Source organism: Amaranthus tricolor, chromosome 4 (genome assembly GCF_026212465.1).
Source record: "Amaranthus tricolor cultivar Red isolate AtriRed21 chromosome 4, ASM2621246v1, whole genome shotgun sequence".
NCBI lineage: Eukaryota > Viridiplantae > Streptophyta > Magnoliopsida > Caryophyllales > Amaranthaceae > Amaranthus > Amaranthus tricolor.
The window spans coordinates 29,525,129-29,544,678 of NC_080050.1; the positions used below are offsets into that span (position 1 = coordinate 29,525,129).

A 19,550-nucleotide genomic window follows, 5' to 3' on the forward strand; every position below is an offset into this window, starting at 1 on the left:
GTTACAAAATTGGCTTAGTCACTCATTTACCGCTCATTTACTTTTTCACAAATTCTTGTATGAAACGGTCTCACCTTGAAATGTCACATACTTAGGTTAAATAGGCTAATAATAAAAACTTTTAACTTATAGATTCTTTTTTTAAGTTGTTTCATCATGAAACGATTTCATACAAAACGCATTATTTTTTTTTCTTTTTGCTTTTTAAACATATAAGTCAAAAAAATCAACTAAAAAAATTAACTAAAATCATTTATCAAACAACCCTATAAATAGGTTTCAAACTTCAAAACCTTAAATAAACTACCTAGAAAGTAGAAACACACTTCAAGGGTTCAAACTTTAAACCCTTAATCAAACCACTCCTAGTATTTTGCTTCCCGTACTATTGAACAGAATCTCCGGCTGGTCTTCTAAGCGCCGGCGCTGCAGTCGTCCCTTCGTGATAAAACTTCTACAAACCCTACTTCGACAAATTGGCGATATTTAGAAACATTTGATTTTACTGAGAATAATCAACTACAATTATTCAGCACGAATCCAAATATGCTGCAAAGCAAGTCCTTCTTCAAGAAGACCAAGGGAGGCAAAGTTCTCAAGGTTCCTTCAATTAAACCCTAATTTTCTATACATATTTTTTCGTTTTTCTTAATTATTATCTCAATCCATTATTCATGCTTAATTTAGGTAGTTCGAGAACATTATTTAAGAGATGATATTTATTGTGGAGCTTCTATTTGTAAAACTTGTGATTCTTCAGTTGCTCGGTTAAGTTCCGATGCTTCGACTATCCTTATTGTTGATACCAATGTTGTTCTAAATCAGGTATTGTGTTTTCTGATTTTGAGTTTTAATTTGGTTTATAAATGATGAATTTATCATTGATTGATTTTTTTATTTTTTAATATTTTTTTTTTGGAAGATTGATTTGCTTGAAAATCCTGCAATTAATGAAGTGGTGGTTTTGTCGGTGGTGCTGGATGAGGTTAAGAATAAGAATCTTTCTGTTTACAATAGGCTTAGAACTCTTTGCAGCAATTCTCAAAGAAAGTTCTTTGTTTTCTCTAATGAGCATCACAAGTAAGTTTCCTCCTCCTGTTTTTCTGCATTTTTTGATAATGGTAGAGGAAAAGTAAAACAACTACTTAAAAACTCAATGAAATTGAAGGCCAAATTCAGTTCTTACCGAACTAGTAGTATAGAATGTTTGTTTATGCTCGCCATTTATCTATGAATATTATTTTTTAAATTTATTGTTGTTGGGCCCACACGCCATGAATGATACGCATTCATGTGATATTGTCGGCTTTGGGCAGATCCCATACGAATTTATTTTTGTGTCACAAGTGGCCTTGAGCACCATGTCAAGATGACACTCGATAAAAGCCACCAAGACCAAATCTCCCCTCGCGAGGTCAACATTGCCGCCCACATATTTGTTCTATCAATTCCACATGCTACTTAAGGTGTTGCTCCATTGTATACGTATTTTTCCGGTGGAACTTTTGTCTCCAATACCAATAGTTGACCCACTAACCATGAATGATCGTTGCTCCATTGTGTACGTATTATCCCGGTGGAACTTTTGGGTCCAACCAATTGTTGACCCTCCGGCCATGAATGATCCACAATGGTATGATAATGTACGCTTTGAGCCAAACCCACACGAATTTGTTTTTGGGCACCTTTCCAAAAGACCTCATTCTAAATTGGAGTTGGATCATTTACATGCTTGTCAATACTTTCTTATTTTTCCGATATGTAACTTGGGATGTACACTCAACAATTGTAATCCAATAGTTCTATTTTTATATTATGAAGACTAACTATTCAATATCCAGAGTGTGTTCAATGAACTTTGCCTGTCACACATTCCTTCGGATTGTTTGGTAGTTTGGGTCTTTTAAGGGGAATTATGTTATCTACTGACCTATGAACGCCTTGTTTAGTTGTTCCATGGTTTCAAGCTTACTATAGGTATTTGCTTATTGCAGCTGTAAGTTTTAAATTTAAAAATGTACATGTGTTCTAGAACTTAACAATGAAATAGTTTTTTCTTTCTTCTATGTCTAATGCTAGACATATTTCTCGTTTTCTTGATATTTTTAAGATTTCAATACATATATCAATATATAGCAGTGGTTTTTGTTTGAGAAAGATTGTAAGGGTTTGAGAAATTGCCTTTAGATTGGATTATTTGATGTTTGTCTGATTAGGTTTTACGGTAGTGGAATCATAATTATGGCCCTAGTCATTGAAAGACATATCTTTTTGAATAATGGAAATTGTGCCACACATATGTTGATTTAGGTTTTTTTGCAATATCTTGTTGGGATTATTTTAAAAGGAAAAAGTGGAAAGAAACATATATGTTAGTTACAGTGTAATTAGGCTACCCATCTTTTTTTTGGTATTAATTTCTTGATCCCCTCTATGTTTTTCCTTCTTCAGGGAGACCTACGTCACAACTATGGTTGGTGAAAGTCCAAATGATCGAAATGATAGAGGTTTGTTACATTTTGTTCCTTGAATATCAACATTTTGATGCTTTTTCTTTCTTTTTTTTTTTTTCCATTATAGATATAGATGTTCAATACAATATAGACAATTGCTATAAATGGTTCAACGAGCGAATGTTTTTATTGGATTAATGAGTAGGTATTTCTTTGTATAACCATTCTTAAGTTCTATGTTCTAACGATGGAAGATATCTATGTGATTTGCTTTCGGTTAAATTTGTAGGTGTGGGGTAGAATGCCTTAAATATTAAGTTTTATTTGTATGCTAAGAGGAGGGAAAATGCATGTTTGGAGGCATCATTTCTTTACAAGTTACATTAAAGTAGTTTTGGCATTTTTCTCACTTATATTTTCTCAACGCTTATAAAATTTTTTGTCACTTATCTATCTTCATCATCGGTTATTTTCTAATAGTTGATATGTTGAAGCTATTGTTTGGATTTATCTTTGGTTTAGTTAAACTTTTAGTTGGTTTAGGACTTTGGGTTGACTTTGTGGTAGGTTATTTTAGGTTTGTGTTGACTTCAGGCTTGTTATATTATGATCGGGTTAAATTTGAGTTGGAAAAGATTGGGTTTTGGTTATTTTGGGTTCAAGTTGTTGTGCCCCCACGTCAAATAAATTTCGGCTCATGACATAAGATGCGACAATGTCAGTTTGTTGCTAAGCTACTACCCAAACCTTCTTTACTTAGGCTTGAGGCAAGAGTACAAACACATGTATAGGATATATTTAGGCACAATTACCTCGTTCAAGGCTCAATAAGCTACATAAAAGCACCTAAGACCCATCTTTCTCTTTAGCCAGCACGACATTACTGGTGAATGTGTTTGTGTATGATGCAATGATAGAAAAATGTGAGCTTACTATTCTTTCTCAATCATGTAGTTTGTAGTAATCATTGCAAATGCTCTTTTTTTTTTTGCTTTGAGTGATAATTGAGTGTAGGATTCATGTTAATGGATCACACACTGTAACATTTTATTTAGGATAATAGTAATCTTGTTGTGCTTATGCTTGCTATTTTAGTTGTATATTTAAATTGAATGTGGTTGCAATTTGAAATTGTTTTCTTTAAGGAGTTGTCTTTTAAATATGCTCTTTTTATCTCCTAATTGACGTTTTTAGAATATTACTGGTTGTGATTTTTTCACTTGTAATAATTGGGTCCGCAGCAATTCGTGTGGCAACTCAATGGTATCAAAGACATCTTGGCTCTGCTGTACGAGTCTTACTAATTACTAATGATAGGGAAAACAAAAGGAAGGCAAAGGAGGAAGGAATTTTGGCAGAAACAGGTTTTCTTGAAAGCATTTTTGGAATTTGTCTATTGATTTGGCACATTGAGTCGCATGAAATTTTTTGTTTTGTCTACTTTTGTTAAATCTAACTGTTATTCATGCTATACTTTAGTTGAGTCATATGTCAAATCATTGGATCAACCAGCATTGCTTGATCTGGTTGTTCAGCCTGCATCTGAGGATGTGGTGATGAATGATGTTGAAGACTTGAGACCTTCCAAGAGGAAAGTAATCTACAACGAGGTAATGTGCATCATGGTTTAGCTTGTACTAATGCTATTAACTACATTTGAGGGATTTAATTTGTGGATTGCCATTTGCTAATGATGTTCACTCCATTTTTAATTTCTCTTCTGTACAGCACAAACCTATGTCTGAGATCACTGCTGGTTTACATCATGGAATTTACCACCAAGGAAAACTCCGTGTTAATCGTTATAATCCATTTGAAGCTTATGTTGGAAGTGAGAGCATTGGAGATGAAATAGTGATACATGGGCGGACGAACATGAATAGGGCTTTTGATGGCGATATAGTGGTTGTGGAACTTTTGCCTCAAGATCAGTGGCATGCTGAGAAGTCTAGAATTGTGGATGAAGGTACATGGTCATGGAAGAAATAATTCTTGCTCTATCCTCGTGTTTGAGTTTGTTAGAGGCATTGGACTTATGTAGTATGCTGATATGGATGATTCCTTTTAACTCTGACTCTTTAAATTTTTGGTTTCCCTTAGGATAATAAATCCATTTCTCCTATCACGTAGATTTATTTTGCATTTAGGAAAGTGTTAATCAAAGGTTTAATCTTATGACTCACATGCTTTTGTTGAGAAGCTCACACCAATATCCTTCGCTCAAGTTCTAACGGAAATGTAACAGTACTTATGTTCAACTTTTAAGTGAATAAACCTATTTTGTAAATTTGAAAAGAAAGCTAAAATAATTTGTAACTTCCTATTCACTAATTTTTATCTTCTTCGTGGTGAATGGTTAAGCAGGATAGAAAATAGAAACTTAGAGGATTTAAGAAGAGTGCGAACAAGATTGAAGATGACGTGTAGGGCATGGAAACGGATATTAAGGATTTATGTATTCTCCTGCCTTCCTCCGAGCCCTCCCTTCTCCACCTTTTCCTCTTTACATTGCTCATTGTGTACTCGTGTGATGATTCAAATCTCTGAGGATAGTGTTATAAGTTCAAAAAGGCTTTGCTTCCAGTTGGTCCTAAAATTTCAAATATGTTGATGCTTAGGATTTGTGCTCATACTACAAAAATGTGGTTTCTGCTGCAATTGCGTTCATGGTCATAGTCATGTTCACGGTAATGTAGTTAGGTGTTCTTCTTACCTCCAAATATCAATTTAGAGTCTAGACTATGAGAGCCGTCTTGAAACACGGCTTTTTACACTTTTACGATGCGAGTAGTTTTTTGATTTAGTAGATTTAAAAACCTTTACTAATCGACCCATACAATACTATTCATCCTTGTTTTTGCACTATGCTTGTACTCCATACAAGCTCACAGTGAATCTATAAATCTGTGGACATCATCCACATACTAAGATTTTTTTTATTTGAATTATATACAATTTTTTTTTGATATAGGCCATAAGGTCAATATAAGGCTTTCATTATTATGCCGTTAATGTTTTTTGCACAGTTTGATTCTTCTTAAAAGCAACACAAGCATTTTCAGCAGCTTTTTTCACTATCTTCATTTTCTTCCTCCAATAATCGGTAAACTCATCATCCTCGTATATTTTAATTTGAATAGCTCCAAAGCAGCAGCGTTAGTAGGGAATTACATGTCATTATAAAATCCTCAACCTCATCTGCTCTTACTGTTGATCCCTTTTCTGGTTTGAAATATTGAATTTTTTTAGGCAAATCTGTTTTATTTTTTGGTTCTTTCGTGGGCATTGGATGGCAAAGTTTAGGCAAACTACACTAATTTAGGTGGAGCACAAACCCAAGAGAAAATAGGAAGGAGATGTGGGCTGAGTTTGGTATTGAGAGAAAAAAGGAGTTGGTTTAAGATATGAAATTCCTTGGATAAGTCTAGTTGCTTAGTGTTCATGTCACTGTTAAAGTGGGTTTGCAATAGGATTGAGGACCATAAGGCAGTGGGGAGGTACATTGAATAGAATTAAAACCCTGAAAATTTGTCGTAAAAGGTATAACTGGCAATCTTTGGCAGATTGGGAGAAGCAGTGGTTGGTGGTTACTATGGATAGGAAGATGGGGATTGGGTTAGGGATAGGAAGAACTTTTGGAATGGATCAGATTATATCACTAGAGGAGTCAATACAGGAGACTGGAGGGGCAAAAGAGGGAGGGTGGAGAGATGGGGTTATAAAATTTGTATGATTTTGCGGCTCTTTAAAATTTATAGTTTCTTCTGTTTTGCAAAAATTATGAGATATCCCTGGTTGGTGTTATCAAAGAAAAGGATGACAAGTTTACGGAGTTGTAAGCAGGTATTTAATTAAAAAAAATAAGGCAGACTGGGAAAAGAGGGAGCTCATTACATATCAGTATCAGCTCATCCACTTTTGAATAATAACACTTCATCTGTGCTTATATTTTCTGGAATACATGTTCCTTTTACTATTTAAACTTTAAATTGTCCTGGAAACTACAAGTACTTAAAGGTTCTTTCTGGATACATAAAGTTTTTTTGATATCATGTTCTCTCTTTTTTGCCTGACTTAATATGACATTGATTATTTCTCTCTTGCAGATGAGGAGGAGGATGACAAGGTACACCTTGTTCCAAGTAGTGCTGATGATGCTCCTAAAAGTACAAAATTTCACAACTCCACTGCAGATGCAACATCATCTAGCCGCCCATCTGGATGTGTTGTGGGTATTATAAAACGGAACTGGCACTCGTAAGTTCAATATTGTTTTGTATCTAACTGGATAGCTGATACTTAACATTTTGACCAAATTGTCCGCCTTTATATCAGAATTTTATGTTTCCTTTGTCTGTCAATGTTTGTATGTTATTCCTTTTGGGGTTGTCTGAAAAGTATGTATGCTTTTTGCACTCAGATTTAACAGAGTAAAACATGTACCCTGCTTTATGCACTTTTTGTTTGATAAAAGTAAAAAAGATTCTTCTCTGAAATAAATTATGTTATAATTTATAAAAACTCATCAAAGGTAGGGGAAAAAGTGTGCAATTTTTTTCAAATATTCTTATTATGCATGCTTTTCCAAGTATTCAATTAAGGATTACTATTAGATGTAAAAAGTTACGTCTCAAAGTAGTGAATGCTGATATTCCATCATGTTGATCCTTGTGGATAGGTAGTGAAATCTTGTGTTATCAATCAACAATGGTTGAAGAACTTTTTCATGGAAAATGTGTTGCCCTGTTGCACTTCTAAATTTTTGTGAAATTGCGTATTATGTTTGCTACCTAGGGTAAATCAGAAACGCATTTGTTATTACTTACAAGGTACGATAGTAACTTTCGATCTCCTGAACCTTGCATAAGTGAGAGCCATTAAATGGAATTGGGGTAATATATTGTATGCATGTGATGTTGCACAAACTTCCATCTTGTTATGATAGCTCCAACAAATACCCTGTGGTTTAATATGTCAAATTTGGGATAGAAACTAGATATCTTCCGAGGTACGTCAGAAATATATACTTGGTCTTTGAGAAACTTTTTCTTAGCTTGCGTTGTCGATGTAGTTTCTGATAAGGCTTTAAGTGTCTTTATAATCTGTGGTGTGTATTGAATGTGTAACATAGGTACTCAAGTGGACTGAATATAGTTGTAGGAATATTTGTTTGAACCTGATAAAGGTTATGTTGCGGGTTGATTCCTTCTTAGGATTTCTTCGTCAATAATAAGCTTCAGTTAATGAGCCACAAATGGGTCCTGGAGTACCTCTTGAACATGTAATATGATGCAATGTGCTGTTTGAAGTGAATCATGATAGTTATGCATTTACATATTTTTCTGCTTTTGTAGTTATTGTGGATCTCTAGAGCCAATGCCATTGCCTGCTGGTAGTGGTGGCATTGCCCATGCATTATTTGTTTCAAAAGATCGCAGAATACCAAAAATTCGCATCCAAACTCGGCAACTAGGAAACCTTATGGATAAGAGAATTATTGTGGCTGTTGACTCTTGGGATCGTTTATCTCGCTATCCCTCTGGCCACTATGTTCGAACCATTGGAGAAATTGGCGATAGGGATACTGAAAGTGAGGTATTGATTATCAGCTTACCCTCATACCTTATTTCCTCTAGCAATAATTGAAAATTTTTCTGATATTTTTTTTCGTTTATTATGTATGCAGGTCGTATTAATAGAGAATGATATAAACTCTCGACCATTTTCTTCACAAGTATTGGCTTGCTTGCCACCATTACCATGGTCTGTGTCTCCTGAGCATTTATCCGATCCCAATAGAGAGGACCTAAGACATTTGCGAATTTTTAGTGTTGATCCCCCAGGTACTCTGATTATCTGGGATTTATGTTTCTATTGAACCATTAAATTATTTCTTATTCTATTCTGGCACTTCTTTTGTAGGTTGTCGAGATATTGATGATGCACTTCATTGCACACCTCTTCCAAATGGAAACTATGAACTTGGAGTCCGTATCTTTTGGTCTTTTTTTTGTCACCAAAATATTTGGAGGCAATTGTCATATTTAGATTTGCGTTCAATAATAAACATTATAATAAGCTAAATTTAAGAAAGCCTTTATATATCTGTTTTTTGTTACTAAAATAATGATAACCGTAAGAATAAATTATTATCATAATCATAATCTAAAATAATCAATAAACTACTAAATTATTATGGCTCAAAAATATGTTCTCTTAGTTTTAGAGCCATTGTCCCATTTTTATTTTGAGCAATTCACTACAGCGCCTCGTTTCCTATTTATTAAGCTTTTTGTAATTCATACGTGTTTGAGCCTCACAAGATTTCCTAACTTTAGATTTTATCCATCAACTTATATATTTAAAAATTTATGCAAAAGTGAGGCACTTACTCAGAAACGAAAGGAGTAGTACTTTAACTAGTGTATGACACATTGACATGAGTATCTTTAAATTTTTTTTTCATTTTAATTTTAATGGTTTAAAGATTATTTCATTTCCAATCATGTAACAAAAGTTGTGCTTAATTTATTATTATATTTATCTTTGGTCGTTTGCTACCTCTAAAATATTTATTTATTGTCTTAAATAACTATGTGTGAGTAATATTATTAAGTTGAAACTCAATATTTATTTTTATAATAACACTCTTAATAATTTTGAAATTAATTTTTTTTGATGTGGTATGCTAGGTAGATGACAATGTATGTGGATGCTCATTGCAATTGGTTTTCCTAGTTTTAGATTATTACTTGTTAGGGGTGAGTAGAGTAGAGTATAATGATGTACATGATGTTGATTTGTTTTAGTTCATGTAGTCGACTCGATATTCTTGTGATTAAGGTGTTGGCATTGTTTTCTGGTCTCCCATTTGGCACAATTGTATGCTATTGGAATAAGCCTCCTTCACTACAAGTATTATTTGGGAGATCGATTACATGACAGTGTTCAGTTTGATAATCGAACAATGTACTTGGTGTTTTAATTGAATAGTATATTTATTGAGGTTTATGTGTTTCTTGATATTTGTCAATAATGAATTATAGTTTTGTGATTGCATCTGCAAACACCACTCATACTTGTTGGTCTTCCATAGTTGGCTTTAGCACTAAATTTGATCTGAGGATGCACTATTCTTCAAGTCTGTGTTTCTGAATGTTTGCCTTAAAGTAAAGCATCTGGTAAATGCATAAACTAGCTTTTTATGTTTCTTCTGGATCCACTTTTCTTGTTAACAGTTATGTTGAACTGGTTGTGTTGTATTTTGGTTACTGAACAATGAATCATTACTATTACTGTAATCTGGATATCCTTGACCTTAAAATTTTCAGATATAGCTGATGTGACTAATTTTGTCCACCCTGGAACTCCTCTTGATGACGAGGCTTCACAGAGAGGGACGTCAGTTTATCTTGTGGAGCGGCGTATTGACATGCTCCCAAAGCCTTTAACGGAAGGTTTAAATCTTTCAGCTTTTGTTACGACTATTATTTAAAATAAATTTTTTGATAGAAGTTCTAGAACTGAGAAGATGACATATTTTTTAGATATTTGCTCTCTCAGATCGGATGTTGAGAGGCTGGCATTCTCTGTTATTTGGGTAAGGCTTTCCTTTTTAACATAAGAATCTGATTGGTATCATCTCTGTTGATTGTTTCACTGAAATTCCATACTGTTCTTTTTTAATTTGCAAATATAAACCACACTGCTTGTATTTTCTAAATGTTTATATCATTTAAATTCCAGGAAATGACGCCGCAAGCAGACATTATATCTTCTAGGTTTACAAAAAGTGTCATCAAATCATGTGCAGCATTGTCTTATGTCGAGGCTCAAGCGAGGATGGATGATAGGTTCTTTCATTTTTGACATGATTTTTAAGTGCGAACGTTTTTTAATTGGATTCTGGAAAGATTCTTGGTCATCGCATGTTTGCGTGCTGTTTGAGGGTGTATCATTTATCGACTTATCTTTTACTTTATGACGGTGGATGCTCTCTTGTGATGCTAGAGAAATAAGTAAAATCTGAAGATATGCCCCTCCGCCCTTGAGCGGTATGCGAATGCTGCATAATAGTTCAATAGTTCATGTTACAATGATCTTTAATTGATAGTCAGAGTTGTTTTGCAAGTACTCTTTAGTTTGTTCAATTTAAGTCATCAATTATGAAATGTTTATTGAAGGATTTTTAGAAAAAAATATGAAGTTGCTAAAAAAGTAATGGTAAGGTGGTTGAGATTGGGGCAATTACTTTGCACTAGTGTAGAGTAAGATGTGCCTAAGGAACACTAACATCTCTTTAGTGGAGCTAAGTGAGGCTCATTCATAGTGGAAAAACAAGGTTGCGTCGTATAAGTTTTTGAATCTACTGAAACAATTTTTTATGGCCGCCTCATGAGATAAACTACAAGGAATTGGTGGTTTGTCTTCTAAATCTATAGAGAATTAGTTCGTCTAAAAAAATGTCGTGTAAGGTATCCTTAGAAGAAGGGATGTCTTGCACGTGTTGTGATGGAAAAAGTTTATGCTAGGAGCCTAGGAGTAATGTATCCTGCAGAACCTCCATGTGAGATATCTGTTCTCATCTGGTGGAAAGTTAAGCTTTTATATGTAAAGGGGCAGCTGTGAAAATCAATTTGTTGTTTTTTGAAAGGGAATTTGTGCTTATAAGACAATCATATATTTGTTTCTATTAGAGTGTAGATTGACTGTATAAATACTTTCTGGGAGAATGCACATACAGCCTGACTAATTCTACATTTCTACTTGCAGTCGACTTGTTGATCCATTAACAACCGATTTAAGAAATATGAATGCCTTAGCCAAGGTTTACTTACTCATCTTTTTCTTTAGAACATATTGCTTTTATGAGATTAGTTACTTCGCGATATTTGAGGATCTGATTACTGATATTCCTTCTGATACGTTTTTACAGATAATGCGACAAAGGCGTATTGATAGAGGAGCTTTAACTCTTGCTTCTGCTGAGGTCAAGTTCCAGATTGATACTGAAACCCATGATCCTCTTGATATTGGTATTTCTCTCTCGCTTAATGCTTTGAGTTCTAAACTTGAGAAAAAAGTATGGTTAAATCAAGTGGGAAGGATGGGGAGGGGGTCTTGAGGTCTTTTGTTGGATGTAATTTGAATATGTAATGCGTTAGGTGATGTTAGTGAGTTATATTGTATTCTTGATTGCAGTAGTCTAGTAATGGTGGTCAGCTTTGCGCTTTATATATTCATATTGTAGATCGATATTCTAAGCATAATTTTAATTTTAAAAATGTAGTTATTCTGTGCATGTTTTGGTATTCCTCTGCTGGGTACGTGAGTGTTTTTCAAAGGAAATGTTTGTATTTGAGAAAACAAAGGTATGCAAGCATATTGAAAAGTACATAAGCATAACATATGTGCTTTTAAACATAACGTATGTCCTTTTGAATTCAGGTTGTGTGCTTTTCTTTTTGTTACATATATGAGCATAATACCTACATTTACCTTTTGAAAAGCACTCTGATACCTTAACGCACTAAATAAATTTTACCCTTGTGGAGATGCGGATTGTCCTCCGTTTAATAGAATTTGTTTGAGGCTACAGTATAAACATTAGGCCAATGTCTTTTGAGAGGCCCTTGCTTGGAGCCTTTGGTGGCATGGAGGGATATTATGTCAGCATCATTAGCTTATGCTGTCTTAGAGGCAGTTTCAATTGCCCTTGATTGATTTGCAATGGCCTTTTTTCAAAGTGAAGAAAGTAAAAAGAAATGATGAAGTTGAGTTGTAGACTGATTATCTCTGAAGGTATCTATAGTAGTTAGCTTCAAAAATAAAAAACCTTAGCTGTATCAAAAATAAATATCTACAAAACCTGCTAAGTATGTGAGATAGCTGGAATTTGTAAAAGGCTTGTTTTGGGTGGGACGAAAATGTTCAGTTATAGATTCTGTGGATATGAATTGAGGAGTTAATAAAGGAACGGAGGGAAAAAAAGCTTTCCCCCATTTGGAATGGCAATCCTATATTGTGTCATCTTGTCTACCCAATTTTGGAGCGATTTATTATTTCTAACTGAATATGCAGAAAAATATGTCTCCATTCCCCATGGTTTCTCATCTCCCTTTTTCTAAGTTACCAAAGTAAAAAATATCCCTCCTTTTATCTCAATCTTATTTCCTCCAAACAAGCTGTTAATCATGGTTAGCACAAACAATTGTTTTGCTTCGTGCTGAGTGGTGTCTTAAGCTGGAAATTATCTAAGATGTTGGACTTAAGAAAACGTATTTCAACAAAAATGGAGTAGAAGTGTTCTTTCATGTGTCCAGCCGGGTATGATGTTTTGGGTCAGGTAGTTTCATGGGTTTTGGATGTGCTTAATTACTTGTCAGGTGTGGCGGATTCATTTTTGCTTATGATTGACAATATATTTCAGAATTATATTTCAATAAGTCCGATAATTTTATGTCTTAGTTCATTTTGAATGGCTGTCATTAGGAGGTTGATGAAATTTAAGAAAATAATCTGATGATTGGCAATAATAAATTGTCAGCAATAATGTCTCATTGAATTCATGTAAAATGAACAAAGTTGATTGAATATTTTGGCTTATAGACTGCTTGTTAATTATAAGCATACATTGTCTTGAGTTTGTGTTGTTTGTTTGGTGTCCTGAATTCAGAATTATATTCAAGTGAATTGACCACAAATTCTCATACTTCAATTCAGTTATTGTGAGTGCCGAAGGACCTGTTATCTATCCCTAACCTATATTGAGTGAAGTTTAGGATAAGTTCAGTTTTATTCAGGTTTTCGCGCTGATTATTCTCTCACTTCCATCGGTTACAAAATTTAGTTCAATTCCAATGAGTTGGGCAGAAGAGGTCCAGATGCAAGTTATTTCTTTTGAATGTTTGTATATCACATTTCTAGTATGCTAAGTAGATCAAATTGTAAGCTTTGGAAGTATTTTTACAGGAATGTATCAAATTCGAGAAGCTAACCAAATGGTTGAAGAGTTTATGCTTGCTGCAAATATTTCTGTTGCTGAAAAGATATTGAAACATTATCCCTTCTTTTCGTTATTAAGGTAGAACTATATGCCTTATTCGTACTTACATTTTCTTTAAATTACCTAAAAATTTTTTTTTGCTGTATGTTTCATTTCCCTGGGTCATATTATTGCAAACATACATAAATACATGAATAACAAGGACTGTCAAATGTCGAGTGCTTTAATAATGATTTGCCTGCTGGTTTGAAAAAAAAAATTAGCGTGGTTATTTTCTATTGTCTATTTTAGTTGTTTTTTATTGACTAAGATATCTTTGGACTTGCTAGCTACGATGCTCAGTAAGAAGCTGATGTTTGGTGGATGTAATTGATACTTATTAAACATTTTCTTTGAGGTTTTATTTGATTGATACTTATCATTGTTTTGGCTAAAATCCTTTTTTTTTAATGGATTAATGCTCATAGACGTCATCCTACTCCAACAAGAGAGATGCTTGAGCCTTTGCTACGCACTGCTGCAGCAATCGGGCTGGATTTGGATGTCTCATCGTCAAAGGCTCTTGCTGATTCACTTGATCGGGCAGTGGTAAGTATTTTACTTTATTTCTCTTCTTCCTTCATTCACCTCACCCTGGACCTAAAAGGAACTAACAAATAGAGAAGGGCACTAGTCAGGTGGTTCGAAACTTTTAAGCAATAATTCTTTAGTTACTCCAAACAATATGTGTCTGTCCAATATTTTTACTAATTAAATATTTGGCTACCAGGGGAGTGATCCTTATTTCAACAAATTGATCCGAATTTTGGCAACAAGATGTATGACACAGGTGAGATTTCTTGATAGATCGCGTAGCAAAGTTTTGTCTGGAAGTTGTAATTTAATTTGCTATCTTTTCACTTCTATTTGCTACTCTAGGCCGTGTATTTCTGTAGTGGAGATCTCAGCCCTCCAGAGTATGTTCATTATGGTCTTGCTGCACCTTTGTACACCCATTTTACTTCTCCTATTAGGAGATATGCAGGTTGGTAAATATTTTGAATTTCTTAAAATTTGTTATGAGCAGCTGAAGGTTGTTCTATTTGTATTATTGACGAAATCCTTTTTTCACAATTTCATTTTAGATGTGATAGTACACAGGTTACTAGCTGCTTCACTGGGAATATCCAAACTTCCAGCAGTATTCCAGGATAGGCCTCAACTTACTAGTATTGCTGACAGTAAGTTATACCTTGACCTTTGTCCCCTTGATCATGAAATTCTTTGGTGGAAACTAAATGTCTAGGGCATTAAGTAGTTGAGTGAAAGATTCACATAAGACTTAAAAGGAACAACTTGGAGGAAACTTGCAATCATAAGACTTGGAAAGGAAACCTTTGGTCCTTAGTTTATAAAAGCTCACTCAAGCATGAGGTCAAGCGTGTCCATGACAGAAGTTGGGGTGGGCAAGGCGCAATTGGAGGTCTGCTATGAACCGGTAAATTGAACTAAAACAGTAAATTGAGAATAAAATGAATAAAATGACAAAAGAGAAATATACTATTGATTGGATGATAAAAGAAAGATTACAACTCTAAAAGAATAACAAGAAACGATAGATCAAGCTATTCGAGACGTTTGAGATCTCCTAATGAGTACAAAACCCACCCACAATGTGTTTACTGATTTCTTGATGCCAATGAGCCTCTAATTCCCCTTATTTATAAGAAAACTATCACTTAAAACTAACTTATTTCTCAAGTTACTCCTAATATGACAATTATTATTTTGCCCTTTCGTGAATCCAAATGTCGATCATAGCAATACCGGCCGCCTAAAGTTCCACCTTGCCCTCAAGGTGGGTAAAAATTTAAGAAAATAATGGGGGGTAAAATTGAGAAATAAAGGGGTCAGAGTTTGAAAAAAAGAGTGAAAGTATTTAAAGTGGCTGAAATTCTTCCATTTTTCAAAAGCATTTCGGCTTGAATTGATTTGGTCTATTTTTAACATGAATTCCAAAAATTGCAACCGGGTTTCACTGCATATCAGAATTTACAATCATCAGTAACATTAAACCCTAAAATCCCTTCTTTCTTATTTTCCCACTCTTTCACTTTCAATCAAAAAACCCTTGACAATCTTTTTTTCCAGATCTGAATTCTTTTCATGCCTTCTCCAGCAGCTCCACCGTTTGCCATGCTTCTTACGCCAGCAGCCCCTACGATTAACTCTGCCTTGCTTCTCCAATTTCCGAAGACAGCGCCGCCCTTTTCTCTCTCTTTATTTCTTCTTTTCTCATGAACCCTAGAATTTTTACCTCCATGTCTGAATTCCTCCTTAAGCCGCCGTTGACAACTCCACACCCATTTCCGATGACCATGTCCACTGTCCAGCCGCCGCCTCCTTGCTTATCCTTTCTCTTCGATTTTTCTTTTCTCACAAGCTCTAACTCTTCCTCTCCCTTGCCACTTGTTTGTCAACTCTGTTTTCACCACACGCGGTCATCTTCCATGAACATCTGCATACGGCTTCGCCTGCTGTCCTATTTCCGATGATCTCATGAATGTTCTTTTCTTCTTTTCTTTTTTTTTTCTCGAAAATTCAGCTGATGTTCTCTTCCTCCTAGACCGCCGAAAACCTGGACCTCCTCCACTTCCCTCACCACAAACGTCCGCCGCCAACCATTTCTCTTGGCTCGCCGGAATCCGGCCAACCACCACGTGCTTCTCTTCTTTTCCTTTTCTTTCTTAAGTTTTTCTTGCTGCTGTTTTTCTCTAATGTTCCTCTTTTCTTCTTTATTGCCTTTTTTCTCCAATTTCTTCTACCTTTCTTTTTCTTTCTGTTTGTTTCTTCATCCTGCCTTATCTTAGACTTTTCTATTATGCTCTTTCTTTTCTTTTTCTTCCCCACAACTCTTGGGTGCTCTTCTTTGTTTTCAAATTCTACTGATGCTTCTTTTTCATTGAGATGTGTGTCCTCAAAATTAAGATTCTGCAAACCTGAATGATGAACCTCTTTTTCATTTTCTGCTTCAGTTGCTTCATGGTAAATAATTACCATTAGTTCATCCACCAAACCTTCATGAAGGTAGAGCACTGAAAATGCCTTGTGGCTACAATCATGTCCTGCAAGTTCGGATTTCTCTAATTGTTCATCACAAAACTCACAGATTCCTTATCCCCATTTATCATAAATCTCATTCATCGAGGTCGGTTTGAATGAGTGAATGACATTTTCTTGGACAGCCTTCTTGCAGATCTCTAAGGGTGAAAATTCAGCCCAAAGCGCCCAAAATATTCATCAAGATTAGTTATCTTTGTATTTCTGGACTTGTGACATCTCCGGCGGGTTTTCGATCACCGAAATTGTACCGCTCTGATACCATGTTTGCCATGAACCGGTAAATTGAAGTAAACAGTAAATTGAGAATAAAATAAATAAAATGACAAAAGAGAAATATACTATCGATTGGATGATAACAACTATAAAAAAAATAACAAGAAACGATAGATCAAGCTATTCTAGATGCTTGAGATCTCTTAATGGGTATAAAACCCACCCACAATGTGTTTACTGATTTCTTGATGCCAATGAGTCTCTAATTCCCCTTATTTATAAGAAAACTATCACTTAAAATTAACTTATTCCTCAAGTTACTCCTAATATTACAATTACTATTTTGCCCTCTGTGAATTCAAATGCCGATCATAGCAAGGTCCTCAAGGCAGTTGGGTGGGAGGCATGTCTAAGGAGAACTTATTTTGAAGAAAACACAAATTAATTTTTTTCCTTTGTGCCTTTTCCACGGAATGGCCCCAGCACCTAGTGCATCTTTAGTCAAGTTGGTGATTTGTCTTTGGGTTGCCTTATTAACTGATGTAGGGACTAATATTAACTGAGTTTCAACTTTCAGAAGGTTGCAAAATATTTTTCTTGGGTTGGTATTGTTGACTCTGCCTTCTCCATGAAGGATATTCTCAGTACCTTGGTGCATAAGCTTTCCAATGTCTTTGGTATTGACATTTTTGCCATTTGATATAGGGATCACTAGAGTCATTTGAATTCTCTTATGTAGTGTTTGGATCTCATTTCAAATTATGGATTTCAATTATGAAATCATAAATGAAGAATTTGAGAATGACAAGGTTTGGATAGTCATTCTCAAATTCTCAACTTTAACTACTTAAAAAATAATGGGGAAATTTGATCCAAATGCAAATTTGAAAAATTTTAATTTGCTAAACAATAAATTTTAGCTAATTTTAAATTTTCAAATTAAATTAGCGTTCCCAAACATGACATTATTGAAATGTACCATGCTTGAACTAAATGTTTTTAGTCACCTTTTCGTATGTGATCTGGACTCTTAGCAACTTATGTACACTGTCGGATACCTATCGATTATTTTGAGCCAAAAACATGGAATTTTTTATGACATAGCCATATCGAACTCTTGTATGTGTTAGTGTTTGGACCTCTACGCCGTGTATTTTATAAACTTGTATGAATACTTGAGTCCTGAGTCTATGTAACATCTAATCATGAATTGGTATGGTCAGTGGAGTAAGGTTTTATGTTGCCATCATAAATTGGGCTCTTAATATTTCTTACTATCTTCATGCTATTCTCATTAGTCACATTACTAATTGCCTTCCTACGGTGATTGCTTTCAGATCTTAATTATCGACATAGAAATGCTCAAATGGCTGGTCGGGCCTCAGTGGAACTCCATACACTTATTTACTTCAGGAAACGGTACACTGCTGCCTCATCTCTTCTCTCTTTATAAGCTGTGGCATGTGTAACTAATGTTTATTGAGATGTTAATATATTTTACCGCTCATTTTGCAGGCCCACTGATACAGAGGCTAGAATAGTGAAGATAAGATCCAACGGATTTATTGTCTTTGTGCCCAAGTATGCGTCATGTCTATTCATTTCCGATCTTTATTCTTGTCTTTAATGGTTGATTGAAGATCTACGTGAGAATTAATCTCCCTTGTAGATCTATATTCTCTTAATGATACTACCAATCAAGAACGAACTTAGAAAATGACTTGTCAAGTACATCATCTTCTTCTCTCAAATGTTTTTGTTTGGTTTTACAGATATGGTATTGAAGGCCCTGTTTATTTAACACAAAGAGGCGACAACGATAGCGGAGAATGGATAGTAGATGAGCAACATCAACAGGTTAAGAAGGCCGATGGTAGCAATTGTTACAGTGTTTTGCAGACAGTTAAGATTCATTTAGAGGTTGTTGAACCACAGCCAAACAGGCCTAAACTTCAACTCACTCTCACTGAATAATTGTCATTTGTCAATCCAGTTTTTTTTGTTAGTCAAAACTTGATGCATATAGATGTGTCTTTTTTTTTGGCCGAGAGTTTTTGTCCTGTAATGGCTCAATGTGACTTCAACCAATAGTTAGATTATTTTTTTTTCCTTTTTTCCTCTAGATATTCTATAAATGTAATTTATGTGTATTGTTGAGTTGAGTTTTGTCCAATTGATTACTATTATATCGCTTGGTCATTTTTGTGTTCTGAACAGTTCTTTCGTCTTCTATTTGCCGCAAAAACTAGGAGAATATTGTTAGAACTACTCACTCTGTCCCTCCGAACAATAAAACTTAAGATCATTTTCACAAGTTTCTTTCAATAAACTTTTGGTAGGTTCATTGTTTTACTTTTGTAATAGTCTCGACTTGAATACTAGTGAAAAAAAATCAATAACACAATTTTTTGTTTAAGACGCTCTTTAAACATATGCTAAATAGTGCTAACACAAGTATGGAAAAGTTACCGTAAAATTTAAACTTTCATTGATTGATTTTTACAGCATTGTTAACTTTTGATTAACCATGTAGCGTTTACCTAAAATAATACTAACTTTTGTTTAGAGAATATTTGATAAAAAAACAAAGGTAAATTCATAGTTAAACAAAATTTTGTACTTCTATTATTTTAGGCTAGCACCCTTCTAAGTTGATATTATTTATGTTTAATTAAAAATTGATATTATTGTTGGGAAATCATTGAAACTTTGTATTATTCATGATAATTTTTCTTACAATTATTAGCTCATAGACTTTTTTTGTCATTTCATCGAGA

The 19,550-nt window shown here is 34.5% G+C and overlaps 1 protein-coding gene across 1 annotated transcript; it reads left to right on the plus strand.

Moving 5' to 3' along the window:
- The first annotated feature begins 300 nt into the window (after positions 1 to 300).
- Positions 301 to 18,983, plus strand: LOC130810109 (exosome complex exonuclease RRP44 homolog A). The gene is made up of 24 exons (XM_057676058.1): positions 301 to 600; positions 688 to 825; positions 923 to 1,080; positions 2,452 to 2,507; positions 3,695 to 3,817; positions 3,933 to 4,063; positions 4,182 to 4,419; positions 6,560 to 6,710; positions 7,808 to 8,048; positions 8,140 to 8,296; positions 8,376 to 8,444; positions 9,785 to 9,910; positions 10,001 to 10,053; positions 10,200 to 10,306; positions 11,226 to 11,280; positions 11,389 to 11,488; positions 13,425 to 13,536; positions 13,926 to 14,046; positions 14,228 to 14,287; positions 14,377 to 14,482; positions 14,583 to 14,678; positions 18,111 to 18,192; positions 18,289 to 18,354; positions 18,546 to 18,983. Exons 1-24 carry the CDS (start codon positions 547 to 549, stop codon positions 18,745 to 18,747), a joined length of 2,802 nt encoding a protein of 933 aa, XP_057532041.1. The 5' UTR covers positions 301 to 546; the 3' UTR covers positions 18,748 to 18,983.
- The last annotated feature ends 567 nt before the right edge of the window (positions 18,984 to 19,550 follow it).